At 37.6% G+C, this 22,789-nt stretch overlaps 3 protein-coding genes across 4 annotated transcripts; 2 read left to right on the top strand and 1 right to left on the bottom strand.

Annotated features, from left to right (window-relative positions):
* The first annotated feature begins 141 nt into the window (after nt 1–141).
* Nucleotides 142–6,615, top strand: dis3 (DIS3 homolog, exosome endoribonuclease and 3'-5' exoribonuclease). Its single transcript, XM_023963783.1, has 21 exons — nt 142–673; nt 942–1,099; nt 1,268–1,449; nt 1,554–1,627; nt 1,723–1,890; nt 2,008–2,172; nt 2,370–2,483; nt 2,587–2,724; nt 2,862–3,008; nt 3,112–3,228; nt 3,323–3,424; nt 3,687–3,751; nt 3,875–3,959; nt 4,109–4,236; nt 4,351–4,437; nt 4,510–4,666; nt 4,874–5,088; nt 5,185–5,353; nt 5,437–5,595; nt 5,699–5,821; nt 5,969–6,615. The coding sequence occupies exons 1-21, from the start codon at nt 455–457 to the stop codon at nt 6,035–6,037; spliced, it is 2,841 nt and encodes a 946-aa protein (XP_023819551.1). The 5' UTR covers nt 142–454; the 3' UTR covers nt 6,038–6,615.
* Nucleotides 6,616–6,882: 267 nt separating this feature from the next.
* Nucleotides 6,883–12,124, bottom strand: bora (bora, aurora kinase A activator). Of its 2 annotated transcripts, none has more exons than XM_004077325.4 (12): nt 12,004–12,124; nt 11,622–11,776; nt 11,355–11,461; nt 10,779–10,824; nt 10,595–10,673; nt 10,448–10,492; nt 10,273–10,329; nt 9,927–10,198; nt 9,581–9,743; nt 8,943–9,493; nt 8,718–8,858; nt 6,883–7,650 (listed from the first exon to the last, which is right to left on the bottom strand). In XM_004077325.4, exons 2-12 carry the CDS (start codon nt 11,769–11,771, stop codon nt 7,630–7,632), a joined length of 1,632 nt encoding a protein of 543 aa, XP_004077373.1. In that variant the 5' UTR covers nt 11,772–11,776; nt 12,004–12,124; the 3' UTR covers nt 6,883–7,629. The 2 variants fall into 2 exon arrangements, with proteins under 2 accessions (XP_004077373.1, XP_011482673.1); XM_011484371.3 differs by having other exon boundaries at nt 7,389–7,650; nt 8,943–9,439.
* On the top strand, nt 12,108–14,679 carry mzt1 (mitotic spindle organizing protein 1). Its single transcript, XM_004077068.2, has 3 exons — nt 12,108–12,460; nt 12,566–12,711; nt 14,196–14,679. The coding sequence occupies exons 1-3, from the start codon at nt 12,409–12,411 to the stop codon at nt 14,217–14,219; spliced, it is 222 nt and encodes a 73-aa protein (XP_004077116.1). The 5' UTR covers nt 12,108–12,408; the 3' UTR covers nt 14,220–14,679.
* Nucleotides 14,680–22,789: the final 8,110 nt, after the last annotated feature.

The raw sequence follows: 22,789 nt of genomic DNA, 5'->3' as shown, positions 1-22,789 counted from the left end.
GTGGTAGGAAGTGCGCATTGTCGCCATCAACTGATTGACGCAATGCTAAACTCTTCAGTACTTTCTCCAAACAGATAGATGGCGCTAAACAATTGAACTTAAACCCACTTCAACTGTCTCCGGTTTGCCTTCCTTTACTTTGTTTTCATTGAAAAATTAGTTGAACAACCAAAACCTTACAAACTGTTTGTCTTGTATTAGGTGAAACTAAAACAATCGGCTGTTTTAAATCAATAGTTTTGTAGTAATGTTTAAATTTGTATATATTGAACGAAGAAAAGTGTAACAGTCTGAACAGTCTTTTCTTACAAGCGTTAATGTTTAAACTCTTGGAAACGTTTTTGTCGTTCTACTGAGTTGATTTACACATGTGCAGCGAAGAAATTTGGCATCACGTAAGGTGGTTGGATAAAAAACATCAGGATTTTATGTTTATGGAGTTTTTATTTTCACAATGTTGAAGTCGAAAACATTTGTGAAGAAGACACGGGCGGGCGGCGTGATGAAAATAGTGCGCGAACATTACTTGAGAGATGATATTTGGTGTGGAAGTGAAGCTTGCAGAGAATGCAAACAGGAGTCCACTGTGCTACAGGCAGACGCGTGCATTGAGAGCAACCTGTGCCCCTATCCTCACTATGTGGTCCCTGACACGAATGTGGTGCTGCACCAGGTGATATTATAAAGATAGCAATATTTTTTCATCTTGTTTAGCTTGCCTTTTGTTTTATAACTAGATTCGACTACTCAGATTTGATGTTGGTTTCATTCAACCAAAAGCTACGACAAATATGAATGGATGATATATTTAGACTTATTTCTACATATTACGTTTTTAGTAGTGATGAAGGTCTTTTTTATATTTAAGTATTAAGTTAGATCTAGTAAGTATATTGGATGCATTAGCCATTCCCTTCACATGTCAATTCTTTTTCCTGCAGATCGATGTGTTAGAAGATCCTGTGATCCGTAACGTGATCATCCTGCAGACTGTACTCCAGGAGGTTCGGCACCGCAGTGCTCCTGTGTACAAGCGCTTAAAGGACATGATTCAGGCGAAAGAGAAACTCGTCTACACTTTTACCAATGAACACCACAGGTACAAAGATATCAATTGGTCTTGTAGTGAGCGAGAAGGAGAAAAAAAGTAAATTTAGGGAAGCACTAAGTAAACAAACACAAAGATTACTAGTTATTAAAGACTGAAAACACTTTGTAAAGCGAAAAGTAACATGAAAATTCTGTTTTTCTATTATTTTGTCACCAGGGAGACGTACATTGAACGGGAACAGGGGGAAAGTGCCAACGACCGCAACGATCGGGCAATCCGTGTGGCCGTCAAGTGGTACAGCCAGCATCTGAAAGCAGATGGGCTGAAAGTCGTCCTTCTCACTGACGATCAAGGGAACAAAGAAAAAGCTGAGGAGAACAGCCTAGTGGTGTACAAATGTAATTAACATCCCTCCTTGCTACAATAGTGTTGAAATCCAAGCCTGCTTTTATATTTCATTAGCTGATAACTCATCACAAATATTTGTTTTCTAACATCCTAGTTGATGAATATGTGAAGAACCTGACAGCAAACCCTGAGTTAGTGGATCGCCTGGCTTTGTCAAAAGATGATAAGGTGAACACTGTAGCAGACTATTGGGAAGCTGAACTTATTTGTTTATGGTGCCATATGTTTTCTTATTTATCTTATCTGTTTCTGACTGTTCTTAGGCGGAAATCATAAGCAGTAAAGTGTTGTTTCCAGAACACCTTCCTCTGTCCAAGATCCAATCAGGAATCAAAAGTGGCACGTTCCTCCAGGGCACCTTCAAAGCCAGCAGAGACAACTATCTGGAAGCCACAGTATTTGTCCAGGGAGATGGAGCAGAAAGCACAGAGGTGCACTCGGATGCTTTTCCATGAAGTGTTTTTGAAATTTGATGTTTGTTACAAAGATTGTCAGTCAAAAGCCATTTAGAGACGCGTCCAATAAATTGCTGTTTTTGTTGCTGCCAGGTTCTCATTCAGGGTCTTCAGAATCTAAACAGAGCCGTACATCAGGACGTGGTTGCTGTACAGCTGCTACCGCGCAATCAGTGGGTGTCCCCGTCCTCTGTTGTCCTTCAGGATGATGGCGCTGCAAAGGATGATGACATGGATGAGGATGAGGAGGAGAAAGCGGTGCTTTTTCTTTTTCTTTAAATATATATATGTGTATATTATTTTTAGGAAAAATTGATTAGATTTCTTTCATGTTTTACTTTTAGAATCTCTTTCTATGTTGGTGTGTGCTGATGCAGCACACACACAAAAGCCTAAACCACATATAAAGCTTAAGGTTATATGTCTTAATGACATGCTTGTGTGGATCTGCACAGTTGAGGATCTCAGCAGCAGAAGCAGCCGGAAAACCCACAGGAAAAATAGTGGGAATTATCAAGAGGAACTGGAGGCCATTCTGTGGCATGCTGAATGTCTCGCAAATTAAAGAGGTCCGTAAAACTGCTGCATATGTTTTGTTTAAGATTATATACATTTCAAATTCAGCATGTATTGACAGACAGTGTTTTTCTTTTTTTTTCTCTTTTTCTGCAGTCTACCAGACATCTCTTCACCCCTGCAGACCGCCGTATCCCCCGCATTCGCATTGAAACACGTCAGGCCTCCACACTTGTAGGCCAGAGGATCATGGTGGCAATCGATGGCTGGCCCAAAAACTCCAGATATCCAAATGTGAGCTTGAATCCCTTCAGACTGATGTTTGCAAAACCTAGATGGTGTTTTTTGTATTGGTGTAGGTGAGCTTTACTGACAAGTAATTAAAAATTATGAGCATAAAGAAAATACTTCTCCATCCTTTTTCTCTTTAGGGTCACTTTGTCCGCAGTCTGGGAAGTGCAGGAGAGAAGGGAACAGAGGAGGCGGTGCTGTTACTTGAACATGATGTTCCACATCAGGCCTTCTCTCAGAATGTGCTTAGTTTCCTCCCCAAGATGCCATGGGGCATCACGCCAGAGGTTAGTTGTCCCTGAGAATCTCACACCAAAATGCAGGTTGTTTGGTTCCCGTTTTCTTTGGTGGGTTTGTAAATAAATCAATTGATACATTCGGACCCTGCAGGACATGGTAAAGAGACAGGACCTGAGGCATTTGACAGTGTGCAGCGTGGATCCTCCTGGATGCACAGACATAGATGATGCTCTGCACTGCAGAGAGCTAGAAAATGGAAACCTCGAGGTGCAGATCTTGGGCACACATACTGTCGGTATCAGCACCAAGTTCCTTGCGGTTGGTATCACATTGATAATTCTTGGTGTGCCGTTTGCTGTAGGTTGGAGTTCACATCGCTGATGTCAGTCACTTCATCAGACCTGGCAATGCTCTGGACAAAGAGGCTGCTAATCGGGGCACCACTGTTTACTTATGCGGTAAAGTAAGTAAAGTTATTTTTTTCTTTCTGCCAATACATTTACTGGATGTGTGTGCCGTAAAAAAGAATCTTGAAATTGTAAAAAGAATATAGACTCTTAAAGAGAAGTTCAGGCTTATAATCCTAAAAAAAAGTTGTTTATCTCTTCTTTTTTTGACATTTTAAAAAGAATACAGTATAGATATGGACATATGACAGAGAACACTTGATGTTACCTCATCCCATGTGGAAGCAATTAAAATGTTTTAACTATTGTGTCCAACAGAGGATTGATATGGTTCCTGAGCTTCTCAGCTCCAATCTTTGTTCTTTACGGTCAAATGTGGAAAGGTAAGGATTGAACACACACACTTAAAAATGAAATGAAGTATTTTTTGTTTGTGTGATTGGATTTAAAGTCTCTGCTCCGATAAATATGGAGACTTTCATTCTAGTTTTTTTTGTTTACACCAGGCTGGCTTTCTCGTGCATTTGGGAAATGAACCACAATGCAGAAATCCTGAAGACTCAGTTCACAAAAAGTGTCATTAACTCCAAGGTAAAGTATCCACATCGGTTCCCAAAAGAAAAGAAAAAAACACTCTTTTATGCAATTCCTTTCAAAGGAAATTTTAAAAAAAGTTTTGAAAAACAATGTTTTAGTTATTCTAACTTTGTTTTTCTCTTTTCTGTTAAAATTTGCTCCAGGCATCTTTGACTTACGCCGAGGCTCAGATGAGGATCGATGACACCAACAAGAAAGATGACATCACAGAGAGTTTGCGGGGTCTGAATAAACTGGCTAAAATCCTCAAAAGGAAGAGGATTGAGAACGGGTGAGGAGCTTGAGCCTATTGAGAAGAAATATGTCAAAGCAGTGTAAATGATTTTGGGGGAAAAAAAGTTAAACGATGCAAATAGAGTTTTAACTCAATTCTTTCATTTTTCAGGGCCCTGACCCTGTCGTCCTTAGAGGTCCGGTTCCATATCGACAGTGAAACTCACGACCCCATAGACCTTCAGACCAAAGAACTCATGTGAGCCCTTTTACTTCAATTGCATTTGTGAATAAAATAAAGCTGCTTCACCTATGAAAAATCTGTTACTAGGGAGACAAACTCCATGGTAGAGGAGTTCATGTTGCTGGCCAACATCTCAGTCGCACAGAAGATTTATGATGAATTTCCAGATTGTGCTTTGCTGAGGAAACATCCAGCACCACCTCCATCCAACTATGACATTTTGCTCAAAGCAGCCAAGTCCATGGTGAGTTTTACATAAACGTTTTTTCTGGATCTGTTTAAGTCTCAAAATTAAGAGTTTAACTCAAAAAACTCAAAATTAACTCAGTTTGTCAACAAAATCTTTTCTATTGCAGTATTGCTAATAGTAAGCAGCCGCCCAAGGGCATACAATCATTATATTGTGCTTTCCTTTGCTTTTTTAAACCCTTTTGCCTTTCATCTCTGCCAGAATGTGGAGATTCACACTGATTCAGCTAAAGCACTGGCCGACTCCCTTGATGTGGCCAAAGTGGACGGTTTCTCCTACTTCAACACGCTGCTTCGCATCTTGGCCACTCGCTGCATGATGCAAGCCGTTTATTTCTGCTCTGGGATGGACAGCGATTTCCACCACTATGGTCTTGCTTCACCCATCTATACCCACTTTACATCCCCTATTAGAAGGTACAAAAACATAATCGTAGCCAGAAAATGTTGGGTCTTTCTTTTTTTTTTTGTCTCCACATAAATCTCATCCCTCCTTGTCTGCGTCTCTAACAGATATGCAGATATCATAGTGCACCGCCTGCTGGCAGTAGCCATAGGAGCAGATATAACCTATCCAGATTTGATGGATAAGCACAAACAGTCGGCCCTTTGCAACAATCTGAACTACAGACACAAAATGTCTCAGTATGCTCAAAGAGCTTCTGTGGCCTTCCACACTCAGGTAAACATCCACAAACTCTATTGTAGCCTTAAAAATTCCATTCTGAAATGGGACTAACGATTTCATAAATGTTCCTTTTTCAGCTGTTCTTCAAGAGCAGAGGAATACTGAATGAAGAAGGATTTGTTCTGTTTGTGAGGAAGAATGCAATCATCGTTCTTATCCCGAAGTTCGGCTTGGAGGGAACAGTTTTCTTTGACTCGAAAGACAAAGCCGGTCCCAGCCTAGTTTTTGACGAGGAGGTAAACCTTGATTTCAATTCTTAAATAGTTTTATTTATAGTCGTGGAATTTTCCTATCCAGTACTTTACTGACACCACAAAATGTATTGTTGTGTACGTGTAGGGTCCTACTCTCAAGGTGGAGCAGACCACATTCCACATATTTGATAAGGTTAAGGTCACCATCAGTTTGGATGACTCGAACATCCAGCACCAGAAGATCCGGATGGCTTTAACAGAGCCTGTGGTGAGAACAGACAAGCAAGCCTAAGTGACAAATATTTCTTTTGATTAGATTTATTTTTTATTTTTATAAGAATGTAGTTTAGAAAACTTGATTGATGATTCAGTTCAAACCAAAAGAGCCCTTTTGAAAAGGAAATCTTTGTTTTAGATCCCAGGTGTGAGTGTTGCTGCTCCTGATGTTGAACCTCAAGCCAAAAAACCAAAAGTGGACCACTAAAGTGTCTCCATGGGCCACCAGGACAAGGACACTTCAGAAACAAAAGGACAATAGGACTGGAGGGTTTGATGATTGGAATATTTTTTAGGCTTTGAGTCATTTTCCAAAGTCATTTTGAACATCTCTAAAATAAATGCAGTTTAGTGATTAGAAACAATTGATGTATTGACAATTTTATGGACTGAAAGATGGCAAATTGGAATTATATAACAGAAAGCACAAACGTCATTAAAGGTTGTTTGTTTTTTAGCAACTATGATGGTTGTCATACATGTTGAAGTTGTCCAGGACATGAACAGGTTCAAGTGTGCAGCTCTGCCTTTTCCCAGACTTGAGACTGGCACACAAAAACCCTGGATTGGGCCCTCTTGTAGTTGTATTTAGCAACTATGATATGTATTTTCTAAAAATGTATGCACACAGAACAGATCAAATGTGCAATAAAAATGTTTAACAAATGCAAGAAATTGTGCAAACTAAACCAACAGCCTCAGATCAGAAGCACAGCAGAACGGAATGGGTTAGTAGAATTAACCGTGACCACTTCATTAAATTGTATTTGAGGCCTTTTTGTGGGACCTGAGTCATTGATGTTTCTCTTTAATCTTAGTCAAATATATGTAACCCTGTATGTTCACTTTCAATTGTTAAATAGTCCATTTTTTTAATGGCCAATATAAAATTTTAAATCCTGTAATTTAATTGGCTGAGAGATTTTAGCTATGCTTTCTTACATGATCAGTTAAGAGCTCGCACTAGTCTTTTTATGGTTTAACACAAAAACAATTTTTTTTAACTACCGGTACTTTGTATAGAGAAAGTTTCAGAAAAAAAAAGTCTAGAACTGAGTTGAAGGACTGCAGAGTTTATTTGAAAACACATCAACTAAACGCTTCGTTTCAAAGAAACCCCTTGAATTCACCACAGCATTTGTGAAAAACCATCAGTTACTATGGCACAGAGCAGCTTAAAAAGAAATTCTCAAGTTTCTTGGATTAAAAAAAAGCTTTTAAAAAGTCCCTGCTCCATGTCTCTTGACATATAATGCTGTATGATTACTGTAGAACTTGGAAAATATCAATGATCTCCACAGATAATCGGAATTATTTAACCTCTCAATCATACATGGAATAAAAACATGATAAAAACTTTTCCTTAAACATCAAGAAAGCATAAAATTTCTCCCACCTTAGTTGGTATTCAAGGGTTTTGTCATTTCAACACTAAATATATATATATAAAAAAAATTTAAAAAAAGACACTGGCATTTTACAAGCATTTTACCGTTGTGGAATTTAAAATACAGAATTAATATTTTTGATCCTCTTTTATTTACACCAGTAATTGAATACAAAATGACTGCTGATGTAAAGTAATAATCTTCAGTATCTTACAGCAAGGCTAGTTCTGAGACTGGCATCAAGTATACAAAAAAAGCATTTGCAAAAGTCAAACACTTTTAACCTTTCCAATAAAAATACATCAAAACATTCAAGTTTCACCACAAAAAAAAAAATCATACTCTTAATTAAACTTAGGGGGAAAAAAAACTTTCTTCCTCTTGAAGAGTCCGTCGCAGAGAAGCAAAAAACTCAGTGGTGTGAATACAAGACCTGAAAAAAAGAAGCAGTTTTTAGTTTTAAGCGTGACAGACTGTTTTCTTGAAGTAATTTCTATTAAACAGTAACATTAAATACAATTGCATTTACTTCACAGTGTGTTCTCACTGTGATTCAAATAATGGTGAGATGAAGCCAATTCATTTTTAGGGGGTGCTAAAAGTCCACTTCATGCTTTCTGGTAAGCCTCCCCAGCTAAAGACCCACTCCAAATCGTATTTTGGTGTTTTTAACATGTTCTTGTGGCATTTTTCTGATGATAGAGGACATGTATAAAGAAAATTAAGCTTAAAATTGCATTTTTTAGTATTTATTTAAATTGGTGTGAAGCAGATGGTTTGTTTTATGATTTATTTATTACATAGGAAATATGCTGGGAGGGGCTACAAGCTTCCTGCTCTGCTCCATTCTGATGCATCACTTGCAGACAAATAGATCTAAGCTGGCATCTAGCTTAAAACTGTACGGCTGGATTGCTCCAATATTTCTCACCACTTGGGGTGTGAGGGGGCTGTAACCTCGTAGGAGAACGTGTAAAAGGGGGGTGGGGTTGCTCCGCCCGAAACTCAGAGGCAAATCACTGATGAACTATTGCCGCTGTGCAGAATCTATGTCTTAGAAAACTACACAGGTTTTTATTGTTTTGCCTAAAAACTGCATAATCATAAATAAAAAAAACAAAAAAAAAACACTGGGAATGCTTTTAGAAAAAAAAATCAAAGGATGGTTGGAGAGGGTCTTTATTTATAAATATCTTCATTTTGTTATGTTTTCATATTAACAAAATGTGTTATAAAAAAATCCTACTATAACATCAGAGGTGATTGGTCCAGACGTTTCTTTAGATCAAACAGTAATTCAACTAAGGTATGATAAAGTTTCCAGTTTATGAAAAATATACATTTGTATTAGTACCATTGCGTCACACTAGCTGTAAAAATCAAATAATAAAATGTTGTTCAAGTAGCTCAAGTCATCGACTGATCTTGGGATCCCACTGCTACCAATTTTTTTTTTTAATAGCTTAGGCGAAAAAAAAACAGTCTTATACACGACCTTACCTTAACTTTTGTGTGTCGAATAATAGGGATAGCTTCTTCCACCATGTTAGAGTTCAGGGACTCTTTGCTCTGAAGGTCAGAGCCTAGGCCGTCAATGAGGCTAGCAGTGCCTGCTGAGGTAGTGTTATAGCCGCTATCCACCTGAACAAAAGAAGGGGAAACATTCACTTAGACCTTCATTAAACAATTACAGTTTGTGTTGGAGCAAATGTTTGTTTAAAAAACCTGCATGCTGGAGTCATAGCGGATGCTGCTTCCTTCTGCCAAAAGTGACAGAAACATCTGAGAGCTTTCTGTCCCAGACACATTGCCCATGCGAGAGCTGGTCAGCTGTCCCGAGGGTCGCTCATCTTCTTCCTCCTCCTCCTCTTCCTTGCCCATTTCCTTATCCTCTTCCATTTTTGTATGTTCCACAGTATCCACATAAACTCTGTCACTTTTAGTTGGGTGAAGGTCCTGACACTGAGGGAAGGATGGATCAAAATCCATAGAGGGAAGAAAAGATGGAGAGTCTGAATGTTGGTGTTCTTCTGGCTCTTGACTGTCTTGCAGCTTTGGGTTGAGAATTGGAGAAATGAGTGGAGGGGAAGCCCAGACACGGACTCTAGGTTTGGTTCTGGAGACGCGCGGAGGCTCCTTGTGATGTTGGAGCTGGTGTGGGGAGCAGCTACGAATTGGAGAGCAACCTTCAACAAAGGGACTCTCGTTGCAGGAGCTGACATCTACATCCAGGGGAATAGACAGTGGGGTCACGTTGCATCGCTGTTTTCTTTCAACTAACACGAGAACAGGCACAGATTAAGGATAAAAAGCCAAATATAATCCAGCAATATTTACATTTTTAAAACAGTGAAATGCTCTACCTGAGCCTACAGGAGTGTGTGCAAAATCAGCAAGAATTGGAGAGATTGTTGGGGAACCATGGCCAGCAGGAGATGATCTATCAGGAAACAGAGGGCTGCCAATACTGCCAAGGCTACAGTCCCTGATGCAGCCATGTTGGATAGGACTAGAGGAGAACTGGCCCTTCGTTTAAGAGAAGTAAAGCTAATTTTAGTCATGCATGTCTTCATCTATTTTTATGCAAACATTTAAAGGGGCAAAAGATACTCATTTTTTACAGCTTTACATGATTTCTATCCTATGACCCATTTAAAAAAAAAATACCTGGCAACCCAATTCTCTATTTTTTGACACACTGAAACTTACAGTAGAAGGAGTCGGGGCAGAGATCCCGCATGACAAAGGAGAAGAAAAAACTGGATTTTCTCCCTCAGAGCACATGGGTCTCGGTCCGCTTCCTTGTCTTTTGGTAGGAAGCCTCTCAGCTCGGACATGAGCTCTTTCTGGACTCGGTGGAGTGGAGCTGTCAGAGCTGCTGTAGCTAAACTGTCCATCGAGAAAGAGTTTTCTCCTCAAGGAGGAGGAACTGAGGCTCTCCTGCACTGCATCACAAGCCTCATCGTTACGGTAATATTCTCCTAAGAATAAGAAAGAAATGTGACTTAAAACTTTCATTTCAATGATTCTCCTCTTACATTTAACAGAAGCTTACCAAGTAGTTTTTCCAAATCAAATGTTGAAGGCAGCGAAAGGACCGTCTGGCAACCAACTGTAAGATAAAAAGATGCAGTTTATGGAAAACTAAAGCAAATGAACAAATTTAACAAATTCTAATAATTTTAGATCCCTTCTTTTTTTCTTTTTTTTTAATACGAACATGCACCAACCTGAGATTTTTTCTGTCTGTTCTGCAGCTGTTTCAGACAAGGGACCTAAAACAACAAGACAAAACAACAAATGGTTAAATACACATTAATATTACTAAAAACAAGGAATACTTGAAAGTTATTATTCCAAACAGTTGGATATCTTACTTTTCTTATAAATATGAGGGGCTCTGCGAGTTTCTGCTGCTGCCCAAGGAGAAGGCACTATGGCTCCTTTGGTAAAAAACTTTATTCAGCAAGACAAAAGACATGAGTAAATCAGTAAATTGTCAACAAGACTTCTACTGAATTATTGCAATTTTAAAAAAAGATTGCTTTTAAAGTCCAAAACCTGCTCAATAGCACTCTGAAATTTTTCTTCAACATCAGAATCGGTCCTGAAATATAATAAGAAAATAATTTAGGTATTTAGATCTGCACAATAAATCACAGAGCTATCGCCATCTTGTTATCAGCCTGTGCAGTATGCGTATCGCAGAAGACAGTGCAATAAATCATACCATAAATGTTTACACACATGCCTAAACAATCTTATGGCAGCTTGAAGTGTTTCAAATTCAAAATAGCCTGTTAAGCTTTTGACTAATTGGATGGAGCCCTTTTATGTTAGATGCTTCCCTCCTATCAGGTAAAAGATCATTTGGAGTATAAATCAAGTTATACTGACTTTTATTTTGATAAAACTGTTGCAGTGAAATGAAAAAGATGTATTAGTTGTTTCATGTTTTACTTTGGGTTCATGTATCGTAAGTCACATCGTCATCGCAATATTGATCACCAATATCGCGAGTTTTCCTGATATCGTGCAGCCTTAGTTTAATTACAGTTTGTAATTTGCCAAATATTTAAGACTGGAATGCAATCAAAGATTTGCCACTGTTAACAAAATAAGGGATTCAGGACACACCTTGTCTGGCTGAGGTAAAAAGACTGTCGCTGGATTTCTTCTGGGTCTATGTGCACTGGGAGAAGGCTGGCCATTTCATCAATAGACCAGTTAAATCTTGGAGGGGTCTACAGAAAAGACAAGATATGAGACAAAACTACACAGCAGCCTTAAGACACATTTCTCGAAGTAAAAATTGCAAAACACACTTGCAAAAACCGGTTTCAGCTTGACTGTGTAAATAATATTCAATTTTAGTATAAGTTGTGGGTAAGAAATTAAACTTACAGCTTTACAGGACTTGGATTTAAAAACAGATGGGCTTGGAACCAAGGGTTCCCGGAGATGGTGGTAATCATTTGGACTCTCAAAGGGGTTTCTTATGGAAGGCCTGCCCGGAGTCTCTGGAGTTATCTCTAGCTCGATACGGTCCCCCATCCTGGCTGAAAATTCAAATTCAAGTTATAAAGAAAATGTATTACAAAGTACACTTAAAAACATTTTAAGTGTAAACCAACATGTATTTTTTTTACTCGATCCGTTAGCTAGCTGTGATGTTAGCTTGCAAGGAAAACAACAGTTTTAAAATCAGTTCAAAAACAACATAACACCCATAATTTAATCCTTACCGACACTGACTATGTAATTGTTTTCCGCCCCTGGTACTTACATGTTTTATCTGACTTGGACTGTAAAGCGACTAAATCAAGAGAAAGTCTTCCCCTGTCGACTCCACAGTGGTATTAGGAAGAGAACAATTCAAACGTTTATTTCAATTTCGTCCACGGAGCCAGCCAACCAATAGAATCGTTACAGAAAGTTGTTGAGGACCAATAGCGACATCTGTGTCGTCATTTCCGCTGCTAGTTTGCGGACGGTGCATCAACTTTGATGCAAGCTAAATGCTAATGCGGCATTTTATCGTATGTCAGAATCCGAGTAAAGCAAATATGAGATATTTTAAACGCGGCCGTGTTGTTTAATTGAATTGTTTTCATCAACGTTTTATCAGGGTAACATATAAGCTGTTGTGTATCTGCTAGCAAGTTCTAGCTAGCTAACTAGCGTCATCGTAATGGCAAGTGCAGCTAATGCTAACCTGAACGCAGTCCGGGAGACTATGGACGGTAAATATTTTAACTTGTGTGCACATATTAGCATATTTAATAAGAATTTCAAGATTATCATTAAATCATTCTATTAATTTTAAACTTTTCGCTTTTCCTGAACAGTTCTGCTAGAGATTTCAAGACTGCTAAACACTGGTTTGGATATGGAGTCCTTGTCCATTTGTGTGAGGCTGTGTGAGCAAGGCATCAACCCTGAAGCTCTGTCTGCTGTCATCAAGGAGCTCCGAAAAGCTTCAGAGTCTCTGAAGGTAGAAGAGAAACTACCACATCTCATTACAGACCAAAACTTATGTCCGTGTTTTTTTCTTCTTTTAGTGTTATCGCGAGTTCTATAACCATTTGGAAACCATTTGTTAAGCTTGAGTGTCATTGTTTTTTTATTTTTACATTAAAGTCTGTAATGATAAACATCATATCAGTGTAAATAGTAGTGATGGGTTGATGATGCTTTAATGAGTTTGACACATCTCCCAAACTGTTGACTCTGACATAGTGTTGCTCCCTCTCTAGTGACCCCTGCAGTAATTCTGAAATCATTGCAGGTAAATAAAATAAGAACGGCATTTTTGGTGTTTTTAACATGTTCTTGTAGCACTTTTTTATGATTGATTACATATAATAGAAAATTAACATTAAAACAGCATTTTTGATTATTTCTTAATTAAGAAACCGGAGAAGTCAAATAATGCAGTTTGAAAAACTTGCAGTTGTGACATAGAAACAACAGCCATTAGGCCAAACTCCCTGCTCTGCTCTAGTCTGATGCCTCCACTGGCAGATGAATAAATTTATGTACATTTTTGTTTTCCTCGTCTGAGCTGGAATCTGGATCAAAGCTGTTCAGGTGGATGGCTCAAATATTGTTCACTATATTTGTTGCACCGCTAGTGTGAGCTTGGGGTTGTCAGGGACTCAGTTAGCGGGAGAGTGTAAACAAGGTGTCGCTCGTCCCATCATTAGAAAATAGAGCTGTGGTATTAAAGTATTTCAGTATTTTGACTTTTATTTAACACAAGTTGTTTGATTGATGCCCACATACTAGTGAATCCTTAAACTTGATTTTTTTTTCTCTTTAGAATATTTTCTACTATTTAAATTTATTAAATATTTTATCATCCTTGCCACATCAACCCAACGATACTCTAAGCTTTAAAGTGTAAACTCAAATATTTTAATTTATAATATCTTGCTTTTTTTATGTAAAAATGGCTAAACCTGCAACTAAATCTATGAATGAGAAAAGCCGAGGACTGAAAAACATTTGGCGCATACAGATGAATTAATTCTGTTACTAAACGTCCTGAAAACAGATCCTTATGGTTTGTAAATAGAAATATAGACATGAGTTTATTTTTTAAAGAAAATGTAATTAATTAAATTTTCTCTGAGCTTCAGAAAAGCTCAAATATACTTAACATAAGTCCAGCATTCAATTTGCACTTTTACAGAACTGGCTTTGTCTGGTTTTGCAAAGTGCTTTACAGCTTCTTTCCCATTCACATACACACTTGCTGCAAAACCCAATGATCCACATGCCGAAATGAAAGCTGTTAGACTTTTCATCTGGAGTACCTCGTGCGTAAACGTCAAGCCCAACAAGACACCGACATCTAGAGGGACTGGGATCAAACTGTTTTCTGTGTGATTAATAGACTGCCTTGTGTCCCACCTGAGCCACAGCCACACCATTTCAAACAATAAATCATGATGGTTTATTACTTTTTATTTTCAGGTTTCTGAGAATTGCACAACCTGAAGATGGAATCGGAGCCCATCTGTGCAGGACTTTAATAAGATCATCCCCTGTTCCTGGATCTTTACCAGCTTTCCCGCCTCAATCCCAATCATTTTGACAGTGACTCAAATGTTTTCTACTTTTTTCATTTGTTTGTTGTTGTTTAAAAGAAAATGACTTACATTTGTTGTTTTTCAAACACACAAGACACAGATCTGAGCAGCACTGTCAAGTTTAAGCCTTCTTTTGTTTTGTTTTTTCTCTAAGCAGCATGGATGTTGGGTTTGACTGTCAGAATGTTTTATATCAGAAACATGTTGGACATTATATGTTAAAATCTTTATTGATTTTTTTTTTCAATGTATATTATTGCACTATCATTTTTTTTCTTGGTCATTTATTGGCACAAATCTATTTCTGAAGGTCCTGTAAGTTTTCAATGGAATTGTGGGAAATAAAATGTTACCATCAGTGACCACAAGGGGGAGTTCTAGTCTTTGTTCTCAGTATTTATTTAATTGTTGGGATTTTAAAACAAATACCACTTTATATTATTTCTGATTAAAAAAAACTGTAATATACATTTAAAAAAATAATATTTGGCTTTAGTTTCTTTTTTGTACGTGTCATGGTCTAATTTTGGGTCAGCAGTATAACATAATAACCTTATTTGGTTGGATTTTACAACGGAAACAATCTTTCCTGTCAGACCAGGTGAAAGGGAGAACAGACTTGAAGAACAATGCATAAATACAGAAACAATGGAGGAGTGGCTGCCTCTCCAGCCAACAACATACTTCACAACAAAAAAGACACAAGCAAGGGTCATTCTTTACTGCAGGATATCCTGTAAATCCTTGCTCCTTTATGCCTGCACTTCATCCACCTAAAGGATCTAAGATATACTGCAAACTTGACAAAATAAAACAACTTTGATCTAGCTGTAATAGAGACCCTAGATCACATGTCTAACCAAACACCATTGTTTTGTTTCTCTGCTGTCTTTAGAGTAACTATTCATCTTCCATACAAGGGAAAATGCTGAGATCACAGAACATTTCTCCACAGGCCAATGTATGACCAACCCCTCATCCATACAGGCTCAGTTCAGTAATGCGTGTGTGGCTTTCCCTGTTAGAGACGTGTTTGTACAGTGTTGCAGATGTCTACAAATGAGTAACCCTTAAGCCATCTGACAGTTAAGCCCGACTCCTTCCTCACAGGCAGAGCCAGCATGTGCAGGACTGTGTGTGTAAGCATTTCTGTTTTCTGCTTTGTCTCGCCATCTTGACTGGCGGCCTGCGAGTCTAAATCTCCCCATCGCTGCTTTGATCTCTTAAAACAGTATCTCTCTCCCTCTTCTTCGATACCAGCACCGTGTCAGGCGTGCAGGACAGACGTGGTGCAGTCCTTCTTCTTGACAGTTCACAAACTTAAGCAACCTCAGGTCTCAGTGGGGGGCGAGCGGAGAGGTGTTGATGGAGAAAGAGCCACAACAAAATTTCTTTTTCTTTTGGAGTTATTCAGGGCTTGATTGGCTATTATGGGCGTGGGATTCAGGATGCATTGCTGTCTGTTTGATCTGTTTGGAGGGTTTCTCTTTATCCAAGCGAGTTACTTTGATCTCTCTTAAACAAAATATTCCCAAATCCCACAGTCCTTGCAGAGATTAGCGTCCACATATGCATAAACATCTAAGAGGTGTTGAACTAGGGCACTGGACAGATCACATGACTATATCAACCTAACAGGCAAGCAGGTCTTCACATCCAAACTTCTGAAGGTGTTTATATTCGAACGTCTGATAATTATCCGGGCTGAGGTTTATTTCTTTGATAAATGAGGGCAGTCTCATTTAAAAGTGAAAGATCTGAGTGGAGCTGTTGTATTTAAGGTATGTGCCTCGAATATTTTGATAATAATTAGACTGGTCTGCTCAGAGGTTCACCAAGTTTTATGTTTTCTAAACCTAAATTTGGACCTTGTTGTGCCTACTTTTTGGCTTTTGATTGGGATTTTTTTTGTTGATATTTTAAGATTGCTTTTAGGAGATACTTGTGTTCTGACAAAGTGCACTTAAGCAATCAAAAAAATTAATCCATGCATTTGTGAAACTTTGAAATTAGACTTTAAATTTACCAAAAAAAGCTGTTAAAACCTTTAAAATAGTCTTATCTTCACCATTATATACTCAAAATCATTGGCACAGCAGGATTTCAAGTAAAAATTAAAAAAGAAAATCAAAAATTAATAAGAAAAAATGTAAAGTTCCATGATCAGTTACTTACAAGTTTAGTGTTATTGAAGAAATTAAAGATGAAAAAGATAAAAAAATTAATTAGCACAAAAAGAGCATGATTGTGACCTGACAGTGCTGTCACTTTGGCTTGATAACATTCTTTTAGATTCCTAAAACTTGCTTTGTGACATAGCAGCATTTTCAAGTACGTTTTAGAGTGTAAAAATAGCATTAAAACTATGAAATATTTAAAAATTGAAAAGTAGCTGGTAAAGTACTGTATTGTGTTAATCAAAAGTCATAGAAAGCAGCACATTTTAAGTTTGAATTTAGGTTTTATTTAGTAGACCTGGGCTCATTAGGAAGCTGGTTCTTTCTGTGTGCAGCATCTTTGCTGCCTTTGCTTTTGCTTCCTACAGATCCCAGAGTCCCGCTGAGTCTGTGTGCCACAGGGAGATCAGAGATGTGTTTAGGGGGATTAGAATCAATTCTATATTTAACTGGAAGTCTGTGCAGAATATGAGTGGTGGGTTCAGATCTCCAGATTCCATTAAAAACTCTGAATGAGCTGCAGCTGTCTGTTTATAAAGACTAAATGAAAGACTGGTAAGTGAGTCCAACCTGCAGGAAAAGAAGGTGCAAATGAGCTTTGATGGTTAAACGCTGCTTGAGTTGTGGCCTTGATGCGAGACCTGTAGGTGGAGTCAATTGCAACTTTAAAAGAAATTAACTTGACATTTCATTTTTTTTATCCTTTAGAACCGAACTTATCAGAAATGTTTACCCTTTATTCCTTTTTTCAAAGATAACCTTATTGCATTTGTGTGGCTCTCGCTGCTGTGTCTTCCTGATTATGAGATTTAATTTAATTTTAAATTTGAAATTCTCAGTCAAAATGTCTTATTTTTGCTCAGTTTTAACTTAAATTAATGGCTTTCATTTTTTTTTTTTTGACACATCAAGGAGTCTGTAACTTTTTGGGCACCCTTTTTTAACTTTTTTATTGTTATTAACCAGGATAATCCCATTGAGATTAAAATCCTCCTTTGCAAGGGAATCCTGGCCAAGAGGCAGCCACAGTCAGTTTATAACTCACAGATATATTCAAACAGAACAATAAAAATATAATAAACATGATAAAAAAATATGACAACATAACATTTTAAAATTAAAATACTGAAACATAAAACAGTGAATCTTGAAAATAGTGAAATCGGTGATCAAGAGAAACAATTACCATAGATTAAAAAGTTCGTTTATATATATTTCGGATTTAGTTTCAGAGGACACATGCATCAAAATGCTTTTCCAAACAACTATTATTAATACATTAATTGTCAAAGAGGATTTACATATCAAAAGAAAAATGTGCTTCCATTGTTCTTTAGAAAGTTAATAATGGTATGTATTAAATTTTTTTTAATTTTTTTGTGTCTCTGCCTTTGCCAAAGTGACGTTCAACGCTGACATCCAGTTATCCAGCAGCATGTTTCCCAAAGACGTCAGGTGTGGGTGTGTATTCTGTCACAGAAGAGATCAATTAATTGTATTTCTGTGACTGGCCAAGCCTCTTTGACCCTCATCGTTCAGCAGTGCGAAGCTTCAGGGACTGTTTTTGCCCTATGAGGAGTTTTGTGACCTTGTTAGAGCTTTTCCCCCAATACATCACTTTTGATTAGATACAGGCCACCGTTTTACACCGTAAGATAGTGAGCAGCTCCCAATTAAATTCAGAGCAAGAAAATTGGATCATAAACTATGGAAAATATCATTAAAAGCCATTAGACACAATAATGGCATGACAATCAAAATATGTAAAAAAAAAAAAAAAACTTTCAATGTCTTTTCGTGACTTTGTTGCTTTTGGACATTTTCCAACACGATTAATGTAAAATTGATTGATTTACAGTTGTAATTAGCTGCACTCTGCTTAGCTGCATAGTAATCATATATTTCCTCGCTTATTTTAATGTATTAATTGTTTTCATTAACAAAAGCAGTTAATTGAATAACAATTAGCAAAGTTGATGATGGTGTCAGCACAACACACCCAAACTCCCTTGTGTTTTCCCTGTGATAATAATCAAGCCACTTTTTTTTATCAGATTGAAATTTTGTTTGTTGGACTATGTAATGACTAATATGACACAGAGCTTATTCATTTATTGGAGTAGTTCAGTGAGGCATTGTTAAACAGGTATAGGCCACAGGTGCAGCCTTAATCAGACATCGGGATCACACTTTATTTTTTACTCGTCTCCACATGAAAAGCAGGTAGTAAAACAACTCGGGCTAATTGAATTTTCAGACGCGTTTTGGGTGCAGCTGTTCATATTTGTGGAAATATTTTAACAATCCGCCCTCCTATTCTTTTGCTTTTTTCCTTTTTAGGTTTAACTCCAACAGCGTGTTGGTCTTTTCCTGGAGAAAATAGAGATGGAGGGTGGAAGAGCTGTCCACTTTCCTTGTAACGGGACAATGCCAGGCATATTGTGATGACAGTTTGCATTGTGTGTGAGAGGAAGAGCGAAGATATGGGTATGTTAAGAAAATAGAAAAACCGAAAGGGTGTGTGTGCATGTAAGCATGTGTGTTTCACTGACAGCTTGTATTCTGCGTGATTAATGATGTGCTGTGTGACTTGATAAGTGCTTCAGAGGACCAACGCTTGTTTCAATTAGACCTTGTGAAGGTCGCGACGCCGTGCCGGCCTCTCATTATCATATCCATAATCAATCCACATTATCATAGGGCAACGCAGAATGGATGTGTGATATCTTAGCTGTACACACACACACACACCTGAAATGAGCACAAACACCTAATCACAAACCAAAACACAATGACATGACTCTCGCTCATAAGAGCACATAAACACCCTTCACTCCAAGTTGATTTGAATCATAACAGAGGGCCTGTCGGAACAGATTGTCTGTTCAGATTAAGAGTTTGTTTCTGAGAATTAAGCAGCATTGATGGTGGTGGCATTTCAGATCCCCACTGCAGACACAAATGCCAAAACATCATTCTGTCACCCCCTCCCCATCCTGTTCTTGTACACAACCACATATATGAGCAACCGCTCACACAAAACACACATGCACACACATACTTAGACCCCGGGGGCATTTTTAATAGAGGCGAAGTGATTCGTATGTTTTTGCTCCTCTAATGAGAACAGATTGAGTGGTATTTACACTTCATCGGCTGATCTAACCACCTACACATTTCCCTCTGCTCTTTACTAGCCATAAAAGAGATGTGGAAAAGACCAAAGCTTAGCTTTTGAAATAAAACACAGTATTGATTTTCTCATTTTTTTTGTCTTTATGACAAATGATTGAATCAGACGCTCATGCAAATATAAATTGGAAATGTACAGTGAAAGTTTGGATGTTTGAAGGATGAAGTGTTTGAATCCATTTTGAGTGACACAAACCTTTCAAATCTTTGTAATCATTTCTAAGATCAAAGCAGCATAATGTAGATTCACAAGGAAAAAACAATGAGAATCATGATTCTTAAATATGAGAAATTAAGGGAAGCAGATAAGTTGGTAAGAAAGTGGAAAATCAAAGACAAAACATGAGATATAAAACATTAATTAACTCAGTGAAAATGCAGTCTTTCTATGCAAGGAAGATACACAGAATATCTCAGGAACATAAAACACTTCAAAGGCGAAAGACTCCAATAATTCCCCGATGAAGTCTGTAGCAATAGAAGATAAAAAAAGAGAAAAAGTTTAACAAAAAAAAAAATCAAAGTTTCCTATTCTTCCAACCACTCTTTTTTGTCTAAATCACACGTAGTCCTCACAGTGACTCGACAGGTATGGAATTTAGTCATGTTAGATTAACAAATGTTCAAATAGATTTGAAGAAAGGTGAAAACAAACTTTTAACCTATGTATGCGGTAAGGTTTTGTATAGCCAAGCAATATTTACAATTTGTTAAATCTTTTCAAAATAAAAGTAATAAAAATAAAATGTCAAATGTCTGGTAAGATAACATTAGGGAAATAATATATATTTCCCTAAAATAATATATATATTACCATTTTCAGATAACATTTTTTGGAAATTGTGTGTAATTTTCAACTAAAACAGCAACATTTTTAACACAGAAACTTGCTTCAGTTATTTTTGTTTATTTGTTTTATATATGACTGGAGGCTTTTAAAGTCACTTCCAAATTGCTTGTCCATTGTGTAAAAGGAAAAACAAATTATTTGTGTGAATGTTTACCACATTGCTTGGGTTAGATTTTGCGGTCTTCAATGAAACTAAACAACATCAGCTCTCAAACATGGTGATGGGAGAGTGTTGATATGGGCCTTTTGAAGGTACAAAGACCTGGAAAATGTAGTGTCGCCTTTTTTTTTATAGTGTAGCCATTTTTTTTGTGTAAACTAAAAGGTGACAAGTACAGCTTGACTGAAATGAGCCAAAATATAACACAATTATAATTTATTTTTTTTAAATAAAAGACTCACACTGAGGTGTGATGATTATCTATGTCCCTTTACAGCAGGGGGGTCCTGATTGAAATCAAACTGAGGTCTCTAGTGAGGAGATTGCCAAGTTATCCTCACATAGGGGTGACACCAGCAATGATTTCCTAGAGTATCACTATTAATGAGTCTGTTCTTCAAAGTTAACAGAGTTTATGGTGCCACAAGCCTTAAAAGTTACAAAGCGGTGTGGTTAAAACTGAACATTCTGGAGACTTTAAGGTGGGAATTCAGCACATGAATCAGCTCCGCTTAGCACCGATGGCTTTATCTGTGTGTTTTCTACAGATGGAGAGAGTCGTGACATTTCTTTTAGGCGAGGAAAAGGCCATACTCAGCAGGAGTTATCAAAGGCAAAAAGTAAAAAGTTCGAGTTAGCTATCTCTCTCTCTGTTTCCCCCCATCTCTCTTCCCCTGGAGATACTCATGTTAAGCATAATTAAGCAGATTTGATTAGCATCAAGCCTGGCTTCCTCTCTTGACTTTTAATGAATGTAAATCTACCATCTACATCCTAAAGATTAATTTCTGCCAATTAAAAAACACAAGAGGGCTTATTCGAGAGAGGTGGGGGTGTTGGGAGGAGAAAGAGTGTTCGAGGCCTTTGAGTTGGAATACAGTCGGAGTTTTATCCTCTTCCCCCTTGTCTTTTGGTGAGATGGTCTCTGGAGATCTGTCTCTCTCTCCCAGAAGATCATTATCAACACAATGTTCCGTGAAAGCCACTTTCAAAGGACTGCAAGCTCTATGTAAATGATGGGAGTGTGTGTGTATGTGTGCAGCAGATGAGAGAGCGGTGCAGGGAGCAGGTAAAAGATCAATTTGTCAAAACAAGGCTGGTGTCCCCCGCGTGAGCTTCAGTAGAAACCTCGAGTTTCCGATTTCCATCTCAGCACAAAGCAAAAGAGATGACGTCAAATGTGGATTTGATGAAATGAGGGTTCTTCTAGGAAATGCTCCAGTTTTCTTTTTTTGGGAAATAAAAAAAACGTTGAGTGTATTTTTTTTACATCCACTATAACAATAATAAACTACAAAATTCTGAAGGATGCAAACATTTTTGAGAGTAACACTTCATTTAAAAAGTGATTTGATTCATAATTTGTTGGCGATACAATTATAGTTGATATTAGTTCATTTTGAACTATCCAATTCACTGACCTAAACTATTGATCCAGGACATCTTTAGCAAAAACTTCAACCCATGTGACTCTTACCTGGTACTGAACAGTCCAGGTAAAGTTTTTCAGATTCCTTGCGTTTCTTGCAAGATAATGAAGTGCAAATTAAATATGTGTACAAACAAACAAGTACACATGCAGAACATTTTAGTTTCATAAAATTCGTCCCATTGTTTTTTCAAATCTAAATAATCCAATGGGAACATTGTTAGAACATTCTTCCACACTGTATGGTCACATGACTTTGTAAAATTCAAAGTGTTTCCACACATTGGACTGGATTGATGGCTTGATCAGTTTTTGCGGCCATCACATGTGTGTTGTCCGCTGTAATGTACTTTGTGATTTTTTAGTAAAATAAACGCGCCTCAGTCCACACGGTATTTTCCAGTATCCATTTAACCAGTTTATGTCATTTTGAAAGACTTTTTGATGGTACAGGTCTTTCCTCAGACAGATTAAACTAGTTGGAATCAATTCATTGGTTAATCCTAACACTCCTAATTGTGGCATTTTAAACATTTTTATCTTCATAAATAACTGAAATAATGCAAAGTGCTTATTTCGGGAGTCTTTTTGGCATACCCATACCCTGTTTGCTTTTGGAGGGGGGGGATCATTAATGAAGTCTTAAATTAACTTTAAAGGATAATTTACT

Source organism: Oryzias latipes, chromosome 15 (assembly GCF_002234675.1).
Source record: "Oryzias latipes chromosome 15, ASM223467v1".
Taxonomy (NCBI): domain Eukaryota; kingdom Metazoa; phylum Chordata; class Actinopteri; order Beloniformes; family Adrianichthyidae; genus Oryzias; species Oryzias latipes.
Note: the sequence above shows the minus strand (reverse complement) of the source record. Positions and strands in the feature narration are given on the sequence as shown.

Coding starts and splice junctions, on each gene's coding strand:
- bora (XM_004077325.4), bottom strand. CDS start 11,771: ATGGGGGACCGTATCGAGCTAGAGATAACTCCAGAGACTCCGGGCAGG. Junction 10,825..11,354: donor TTTTACCTCAGCCAGACAAG/GTGTGTCCTGAA, acceptor ATTATATTTCAG/GACCGATTCTGATGTTGAAG. Junction 10,199..10,272: donor TGATTTGGAAAAACTACTTG/GTAAGCTTCTGT, acceptor TCTTATTCTTAG/GAGAATATTACCGTAACGAT.
- mzt1 (XM_004077068.2), top strand. CDS start 12,409: ATGGCAAGTGCAGCTAATGCTAACCTGAACGCAGTCCGGGAGACTATG. Junction 12,461..12,565: donor AGTCCGGGAGACTATGGACG/GTAAATATTTTA, acceptor TTTCCTGAACAG/TTCTGCTAGAGATTTCAAGA. Junction 12,712..14,195: donor AAGCTTCAGAGTCTCTGAAG/GTAGAAGAGAAA, acceptor TTTTATTTTCAG/GTTTCTGAGAATTGCACAAC.
- dis3 (XM_023963783.1), top strand. CDS start 455: ATGTTGAAGTCGAAAACATTTGTGAAGAAGACACGGGCGGGCGGCGTG. Junction 5,354..5,436: donor CTGTGGCCTTCCACACTCAG/GTAAACATCCAC, acceptor TTCCTTTTTCAG/CTGTTCTTCAAGAGCAGAGG. Junction 5,596..5,698: donor GCCTAGTTTTTGACGAGGAG/GTAAACCTTGAT, acceptor GTGTACGTGTAG/GGTCCTACTCTCAAGGTGGA.